This window comes from Poecilia reticulata, linkage group LG7 (assembly GCF_000633615.1).
Source record: "Poecilia reticulata strain Guanapo linkage group LG7, Guppy_female_1.0+MT, whole genome shotgun sequence".
In the NCBI taxonomy this organism is placed as follows: Eukaryota; Metazoa; Chordata; class Actinopteri; order Cyprinodontiformes; family Poeciliidae; genus Poecilia; species Poecilia reticulata.
In genome coordinates this window covers 31174192-31183745 of record NC_024337.1, presented here as the reverse complement: position 1 = coordinate 31183745, position 9554 = coordinate 31174192, and the positions used below count along the sequence as shown (strand labels likewise).

Here is a 9554-nt window from a genome sequence, read left to right as displayed (position 1 = left end):
AGCCGGTTTCTGACAGATCACCTTCCAGGATCTACTGGGCAACTCGTACGAGAGTTAATGATGCTATAATGTATCAAAAATAAAGTCATGCAACAAAACGTCAGAAATATGAGATTAAAGTCATAAAGCTTCCAGCATAAAGTCGTAATATTAGTAGAAATTAATAGAAATTTTATTGTTACTCCTACCTGAAAAATAATAAAACATTAAAATGAGGAATGCTGAGCAGGAAATACTACAAATAAGAAAATATGTCATATTTATACATCAGCATGAAAACATCATCAGATCAGGTCTTTGAACCAATTTAGCAACAACAATTTAAAAGAAAAAAGTCACCATCCTGAAGCTTTGCTCTCATTAAAACATCTTTATTCCAGTAATTTTAAGGATTTCTTGTGAGATTGCATCTTCTTTATTCTACTAATATTCTAACTATAATATAAAAACTCAGTCTGGCCCTAGTAATCCGTCGTATTTTCAGAACAAATCTTTTGTGTTTTGTTTGAATCATTTTGAATGGTTTAGTCAGCTTTAGGCTGTTTTCCGTTTCTCCACCAGAGGGCAGCAGAACTGAGCGTCTTTAAATGTTTCTGTGTGAGAAAGCGAGAGAAAAACCACCAAAAGAAAGAATGCATGCGTGATTGTGCAGGCAAATGTGTGTATTTGTGAGGGTGCCAGCCTTGTTTGTATGCCAGTCCTGACAAAAGCTCCATCCAGCCGTGCAGCAGAGGGCTGCTTGTTCCCAGAGACCCTCAGAGCTCCAGGACAGCCAGTCCCTCTGCAGTCCAGACCGGGATCCGGACCCGAGCGCTGCCCGCCCTGCCCTCCTGGAGCTCCGGTTGGATTACCGATGGATGGGAAACACACACAGGAGCGTCTGAAGTGAGACAGTTTGAGTGTTTGGAGAGGAGGAAACTTCTCAGCTGGATGTCCAAGCGAACAACTCAAGTTCTGCTCAGTTTGGAAAACTCAACTTCAACTCTCAGCTTTTGCGTCCGGGATCGGGATATTTTCATTTGACCAATCGTGGAGGAAGACAGTTGGTAACTTCCAAACACAGGCTGATCATTTTATTCCAGAGTACAAGAACCTTCTTGGATACTCCTGGGGTTTTATCGGATTGTTGGTCTTGGACTTTCCAGAAACAGGCTAAATTCCACGGTTCTGGTTTGAGCTGGAAGTAGATCTTTTAAACTTGTAGGTCATGGCTCCATCATTTGTTTTTTTGCTCTGTCTTTACCTCCCGCTGCAGTTCATTCATGCAAAGACTGTTGAGCAACAGGACAAGCAACAGAGCAATCCCCATAAATCCCCCGACAGCGTCCAGCTGGAGGCTCTTCACCTGAAGAGCAGGAGGCAGTTAAAGCCCGCAGACGATGCCCCCAACCCTGAACACAGCCCCCCTGTACCCGACATGGTGGACCTGGACCTGGACCGCCGGGTCCGCCTGGCCCGCGGCGCAGACGAGGACGAGCAGCAGTCCACCTTCAGCCATTCCTTTGAGAACGAGTGGGTGACGACGCCTCAACTCACAGAGTTCAGCAACACAACCAGGGCAGAACTGAACCACAGAGACGAGATCAACCTCCAGGCAAACGCCTCCAACCCCGACGACGAGGGTCCCTTCAACCCGTTTTACCCGCTGGTGGAGAGCTCCTACGTGGCGTATGTGGTTCTGCTCCTGGCCGGCCTGGTGCTGGCCGTGGGCGTGGTGGCCAACATGGCCGTCATGTGTGTGGTTTGGAACAACTACTACATGAGGTCCGCCTGGAACTACCTGCTGGCCAGCATAGCCTTCTGGGACTTCCTGGTCCTGGTGGTGTGCCTTCCAGTGGTGGCGCTCAACCACCTGTCCCACCGGAGGATCCTGGGCGACATCACCTGCCGCTTGGTGCCGTACATGGAGGTAGGCGGGCCGTGTGCGTCACAGGAATTATTAAAAGATAGTTTGACCCCTGCAGAAGAAGCTGGTGTGGAAGCTACAAAAAACAACCATATATATCACGATAAAGATGTGATCAATATCAATAGATGATGCATCTGATAGAATTTTGATAATTTGATAATAATCCAGGCAGAGGAAAGCAGCTCAACCTCTCACAGCTAGCTTAGCAAGGTGGGTGGTTGCCTGGCAACAGCCTAGCAGCAGTTTCATGTTGGACCCAACATATTCTTGCATGTTCAGTGTGAACATCTGCAGGAAACATCCCCATTAGGTCAACGTTTACAGGGATGCACTGATCCGCACAGGAAACCAGTTAGAAAACAGATATTAGCTGATGGCTGGGAAATCCAGCTCAATGGGAGAAATCCCAGCTGGAGCACTGAAGGGAGATGAGAATTGAGCAGAACTGCATAGGAAGGCAACAGCCAGGCAACTGAAGAGCAGGTTCATCTCAAGTTTAGATTTTTTTTTTTACCAATAACAATATTTTAGATAGTGATCCAGAGATAAATGTGACTGAAGATAATAAARGACTCTTCATATCTTCTAGTCCATCACTGAAGATTCTGATCCTCGACTCATCGACGCCGTGCTTGTTCTTAAATACTCCTCAGCATGAATGTAACTGATTAAAATGGTTTATATAGCCAACRTGTCAGTGTGACGACCAGAAAATTCTGTTTAATCTGCAACAATTCTGCTGCCAATAACAAAACCAGAACTTCCTGAACCCACACGGAAACACACAACCTAGAACCAAGGCAGCATACCGGGTTCTGGAGGGAGAGTGGTGCCGGCGCCGGCAGCACATCCAGGACTGGGAGTCATGAACAGAGGCAGAGCCAGAAAACGTTCACAGGGTGGCCAACAACTGAGAGGCACCAGAGATTCACGTCTGTCCTTTCATAACGGTGCAACTAAAACTACCAAATTAAAGCTTCCAGGTTTCCAGACCTGTGAGTCCACAAGGAAGAAAACTCCCCAAAGTTGTAGTAAAATACCCAGAAACCTCAGGAAAGCAACCTGTACTTTCTGGAAAAGAGCCATATAAGTTTTGGGTTATCAGAAAGCAAGCTTTAAATTCTGAGAAAGTAACCTATGAGTTATGTAAAGAGTAAACACTGAGAAGGAAACCTGCAAGTTTCAAAAAGTACTGCAAAGTATTGTATAAGATCTGGGAAGGAAAAATGTAAATTTCAGGAACCTCACTGTGGAAGCCTTAAGAAAGTGACTTCAAACCCCGTAGTTTCTGAGAAGCAAAGAATCTTTACTTCTGGAAAGTTTTGAAAGGTAAACCCTACAGACACGCTGCATCCAGCCTCTGCTAAAGTAACTCCAAGGAAAGTAGCTGTGGAAAGAAACTCCTGAGGTCCTGGAAAGAAACACGTTTAAAAAACTAAAGTTCCTGTAAACGCTCCGTATCGACGCACAGCTGCCGTTTCTTTTCATCCAGTTCTTGGAAATGAGCTTAAACGTGTTTAAAAGTCAGGATTTGACTTTTAAACACGTCAAAAGCCAAGTCAAGATAGACCTGCACAGAAAACTGGAGAATCTGTTCAAATCTCTGATGTTGGGATGGCGTTCACTGAAAAACCAAACCCTGATATGTTGCTCCTRTTGGTTGCTATAGCAACCCGTCGCCATGCCTGCTGTCACCGTTTGGCTAAAACAACGCTGCTTTGGAAACTTTGTTAGATTTCTAAGGTGAGCTTTGTGGAGCGCTGCTGCTGTGTTAAGACTGAGCTTAACACCAATATTCAGTTTTTAAAAAAATGTTTTACTAATTCAATAGTAAATTGATCTTGAAGTACGTATCCAAAGCCAAAGCCTTCCTGAAAGCAGAGTGACTGGGTTTTGGTTCACCTGCCGGGGATCGGCAGCGCCTCCCTCTGGGTTGACCGGGCCTGGTTGTGGGGATGACGTGGTGGTGTGGCAGTGAGGGGCCTGGCAGACGGGCCCCTCTGCAGGGACTCCAGAAAGCTTCCTGGTGGAGAGTTTCTGCCCGGCAACTCTCAGGTATTTGGGATCCTTTGCTCTTGGCCTCCTGGGTTCTGGTTGCTAAAATGAGTGTTTTAAATATGGAGCATTAAAGATATGGATAAACATGCATTTGAAATTGGGTCGCACCTTCAAAATGTGGGCTAGCTCTCTTTGCAGAGATGTGGAAATGTGCAGCAAACGGCACCAGCTCATTCACCTCCCAACTCCTCCAGAGTATTACAAGCCTGGAGGGCCACCAGGCTTTGTTTGCCTCCCCACCAGGCTAAGTGTTCATATTAAGTATGTTTTTTAAACACCAGTAACAGTAAAGACAGATTAAGCTAGGTTCCAAATCATGACGCCTGCTCATGCACCTTTGCATTTCTGTATCTTTTAACATTTTTCAACATAAAAATCTGGTGAATTGCACTAACGCCCCCCAGCATGTTTTTGGACAAACACTGAAACTCCTTTTTGTTTGACATGATTTGTTCTCCATAGGAATCGTTTTCAGTTCAGACACCTGGCAGTTAAATTGGGTGTGGGTCAGAAAGACACAGTGGGTTCTAGTTGTTGGGTCTGTAGATGAAGACAGTGTAAACACAACGTGGGTTAGTGTTAGGGTTAGGGTTAGGGATGRGGTTAGTCTTCTCCTGTCTGTATCCTGAGAAGCGGTGGTGAAACCTCTGAAACCCACTTGGACTCTTTACCAGTCTTACTGTAATCCCAGCACCAACGCTCYTCTTGTCCTGCAGATAGCRTCTCTCGGTATAACCTCCTTCACGCTGTGCGCCCTGGGGATCGACCGTTTCCACTCCGCCACCTCCTCGCCCCAGCAGAAGGCCCGGCGGGTGGAGCGCTGCCGCTCCGTTCTGCTGAAGATGCTGCTGGTTTGGCTCTCGGCTCTGCTGCTGTCCAGCCCAGAAATCTTCCTGTGGCAGCTGAGCCAGGCGGCGTCTCCGTCCACCGGCAGGATGGTCGACACCTGCACCATCACCCCATCCTCCCCACTGTCCCTGTACCTGCCCGACTCCCTCCACTCCCTGCTCCTCAGGTACCACCAGGTGAGACCAGTGAACCGGTTCTTGGATCAGAACATCCTGGTTCCATCCGTAGGCGGTGCTGAGTCTCCAATCGCATCTGTTTCAGGGTCGCATGTGGTGGTGCTTCGGCTGCTACTTCTGCCTGCCCGTCCTCTTCACCATCCTCTGCCAGATGGCCACTCGCAACGTCAACAGCGACTCCAGCTCTGCCCAGAAGCAGCGTAACCATGACGACCGCGCCAGCAGCCAGAAGCGCCAGCAGCACCAGGCGGTGGAGCGGCAGCTGAACTGCACCCTGCTGGCGCTGGCCGTGGTTTATGGGATCTGCGCTCTGCCAGAACATGTCTGCAACATCACCCTGGCCTACACGCACATCACCGTCTCCGAGGGCACGGCAGCCATTCTGGTGCTGTTACATCACTTCCTGTTGTTCCTAAAGTGCGCGGTGACGCCGGTGCTGCTGCTGTGTCTGTGTAAGGTGGGTCAAAGTTAAAGAACCACGGACTGAGGGAGTCTAACCAGATATTAGCTGAGCTGGCTAATTTCACAATCACTGCAGTGTTCAAACATGAAGCTAATGTCAGCTAATGTCAGCTAATGTCTGGTTAGCAGCAGGTTCCACAGCAGAGTGCGTTAGTGCTGCCAGTTGTCCAATCCCAGCTGACTTCCTGGTTCAAACAGATTTCATTTGTGTTTCAGGCTCTTGGTCAGGCCTTCATGGACTGCTGCTGCTGCTGCTGCCAGGAGTGCCAGCCAACCACGGCCCAGGATTCACCAGGCTCCGCCCAGGTCAAACTGAAGGCAGCCAATGAGACGTCCATCTTCTTTGACAAGGCTAAAGACACGACGGCCATCTTGTCCATCWCCAGCTAGAGCCACACGTTCCTCTTCAGTTATTGCTCCATGCATCCGTCTCCTCCTGGATCATCTCTTAGAAATAACTCCAGGTTTCCYTCCTTTCGTCTTTCTTAACTCTACACCTCTTCTTCTGCTCTCTACATGATCTATCCATCTGTTTCCATCACCTTTCTTCTTCCTGTGTACACCTTTTCAGCCAGACCACTGTTTGGTTCGGGACACTGCCGCTTCCTGTCTGTACAGGAAGTAATGTTTAATCCGTTAGAAAAGCTGCTGTTGAGACCTGTGTTGACGGCAGGAACCTGTTCCAGGACTCTGAGGAGAAAACCCCGACCGGCCTCTGCAGATCCAAGCTGTGAAGTTATTCTTTGTTCTTACTGGAAGTAATTTAAGCTAAATCAAAGCTGTAGTTTCTATGAATGTTTAGCTGAGAGAGAAACCTGAAGGTCTGCTGCTACGACCAGCTGGCAAAAAGTCTGGAAACTAAAAACTGAAACATGATAAATCAATAAAAGTTTTATTTAAATTACAAGGCAGGAATTTGAGTTATTTAGCCTGCCACATTTTCACTTTGTTGCTAAATATTTAGACTCCACGATAAACATTTAGCTCACTAAATATCTGTAACATATTTAATTGAAATATTTAGTTTCCAGGCTAGTTTTAGTTTAGCAACGTGAACAATTAGTTTAGTTTTCAAACTAAATATTCAGATCTAAACTAAATATTTAACTAATACGCAAATACACTGGMCCCAGTTGGCCCCAGTTGGCCCAGTTTTTCCGTGTTCTGGTGTTCAGAACCARCTGGTTCTGGTGCGCAGCAGCAGCCCAGCAGGAGGTTCCCTGAGCCTGTTGAATGTTTGTACTGGTGTTTYRCTGCAGGTGTTTCTGTAAAGGTTGTGCTGATAATGAAGCTACTAATCTGAGATGTTGATGAAGAACATGGAGGAAGATGAGGAAGATGAGGAAGACTCGGCCCGAGATGACCAGGAGGTTAAAGTGTGTAGATTAAAGTGTATTAATGTTCCTTAACCAGAATGTCTAGAACASGAAGGAACAGCAGATTTACGTTTTTCAGGATAGAAGTACCACTAATCCCGTGTTTGTTTGACAGGATGCAGATTTTATGTGACATGGATGATTGTGCCTTTGTAATATTCAGTGTTTTAATGTTAAATTTCTGAAATTACAACATGTTTGTCAGGTCTGTGTGTTTGTGTCTCTGTATCCAAAACCAGCATCATAAGATCTGTAAGAAAAGCTTAACAGCAACGATCTGCTTTAAAGAGCATCTTTGCCTTTCCACTGGTTTTATGTATGAGGATAAGGAGAATGATAAAAATGCAAAACACCGTGTCAGACCAAACTGGCTCATTTAATACAGATCTACAACAGAACCACTAATATGGCCTAATCAAAGTCCAGATTGCAACCTGATTAAAATTCAGTTTTTAGAGCCTCAGACAGTGGAGGAGAAATGACCTAAATGAAGTTCGGTAGTGGTAATCCGCTAATCCGCYAATGAGCTAACAGCAAAGCTAATCATTGACATCTTTGAAAACATTTGAGACTCTTAGTTTCCCCTAAATTAATTTCTAAAGCCCTTATTAGTTTGGCTGKTTTGTAAACTTTCAGTTGAAWAAAGTTCAGCATTTAAAAATAGTCTTTTAAATTCATCCTGCTATTTGAAGTGGATGAAATCTGTTACAGCAAACAGTTTAAAATCTACCAAATGTCCTTCATGCTTTCTGACCAAAAAACGGCTAAATCAGCACAGAGTTAGCAAAACTACAAAACTGAAACCATGAGAGAAAGATCTGATCCAGAAATTCATGTCTGAAGYGCAACARCGTAGGAAACTCTGCTCACTGTACCACAGTGARCCATGATGTCATGATGTCATTGACACATGTTGGGTATCAACATGGCTGAATTTAGAGCCTTAGCTTATGCTACATACCATGTCGGTTCGGTGCTTTAACGTTAGCAGAACCAAGGCTTATGATTGCTGCGTTACGGTTAGCATAGCTAACCATGATGGAAATCAACATGGTTGAATTTATCGCGTTAGCATTAGCTATGCTACAGGCCTGTGGTGTTGGCATATCGCTGTAGCGTTAGCAGAACTAATGTCTATAATTAATGCTGTAGAGTTAGCGTAGCTAACCGTTTAGCAGATTCGCCCAGTACTGGTAGGGACAGTGGACCAGAGGTCACTGGAGGTCTCTGGACTCCAGTCCACTTCTCATCACACGAACCAGTTAAAATGTTTTCACTGCATAACGTAAAACATGGCGTCTGTATGGTCATCATGTTCTGGTTGTCACGGTTCTGATGGGTTCTTCAGACCCGCGGGTCGGTCAGGAGCTGCTGCTCAGCATATCAATGACCTCACTACTGTCCGGGCTCCAGGGGATACCGGTCCAAACTCACCCAAACCAACTCTTCAGTTGTGTTAATTTAGAAAGTTCAGCTATTTCCTAACCAGCGCCAGTCTCTTCCCTCGTTGCCCTGGCAACCATGAGGAGGATTCAAAAGGGGGGCAACATTTCTGTCCTCCGGAGGGTCAGGCGCTTACAGAAAGGAGGCTGAAGGAAGGAGTGAAAGCTACAAACTGTTTCAAAGCTCTAGACGTCCATCGGACGGCGTCCTGGAGGGAAGAGGAGCTCAGCTTCCTAAAATGGTGGATGAGCTTAAATTTCGGGGCTGCACAGTGGCGCAGTTGGTAGAGCTGTTGCCTTGCAGCAAGAAGGTTCTGGGTTCGATTCCCGGCCTGGGGTCTTTCTGCATGGAGTCTCCATGTTCTCCCTGTGCATGGTGGGTTTTCTCCGGGTACTCTGGTTTCCTCCCACAGTCCAAAAACATGACTGTCAGGTTAATTGGCCTCTCTAAATTGTCCCTAAGTGTGAGTGTGTATGTGTTTGTCCTGTGTGTCTCTGTGTTGCCCTGCGACAGACTGGCGACCTGTCCAGGGTGACCCCGCCTTTCGCCCGGAACGTTAGCTGGAGATGGGCACCAGCAACCCTCCCGACCCCACTGAGGGACAAGGGTCAAAGAAAATGGATGGATGGATGGATGAGTTTAAATTTCAAGTTCAAACTGAAGCCACTGAAAACAGCACGCCTGTTCCAGCCCAGGTACAGTCTCATCCGCATCCAGGGGATCCGCGCTGCAGCGGTTCGGTGACGAGACGCTCATTCAGTTCAGGCGATAGAGAAGAGAAGCATCTGTGAGCAGGATTACAGAGATTAAAGGGCCAGGCTCGTGTAAAATTTACTTGTACGATCTTTGCATCGTGTTCCAATGTTTCCTGATCTAAATCAGACCTGGAGTGTTGCCGCGATGCATTTATGCATGTTTGAGAAACCCTTTCATCTCCATGGCAACCAGTCACCGGTTAAAACACCTGGGTGGACATAGCCCCGCCTTCGAGGCACAGCTCCCCCACTCGGCTCCTTCAGACTAGCCAGCAGCAATTAGCAAACATCTGCAGAGCTCATTGAAGGAGCTGCTGCAGAAAGAGCAGGAGTTTTTAAAGAGACAGAGGCCCAATTTCAAGGTGTTCATTCAGGAAGTCAAACTTGATATATTTAGCATTTTTATAACAACAGTTTTACAGCACAGTTATTTGATTGTGCTTACAAATGCATTATGTGCCTGGAAAACACGATCCTGCCTCTTTAAAAATGTTTTTCCTCGTTTCCTAGTGGATCCAAACACATC

The 9554-nt window shown here is 46.4% G+C and overlaps 1 protein-coding gene across 1 annotated transcript; it reads left to right on the top strand.

Moving 5' to 3' along the window:
* Nucleotides 1–353: 353 nt before the first annotated feature.
* Nucleotides 354–7038, top strand: LOC103468100 (prosaposin receptor GPR37L1). Its single transcript, XM_008414952.2, has 4 exons — nt 354–1909; nt 4684–4992; nt 5078–5449; nt 5671–7038. Exons 1-4 carry the CDS (start codon nt 1208–1210, stop codon nt 5842–5844), a joined length of 1557 nt encoding a protein of 518 aa, XP_008413174.1. The 5' UTR covers nt 354–1207; the 3' UTR covers nt 5845–7038.
* The last annotated feature ends 2516 nt before the right edge of the window (nt 7039–9554 follow it).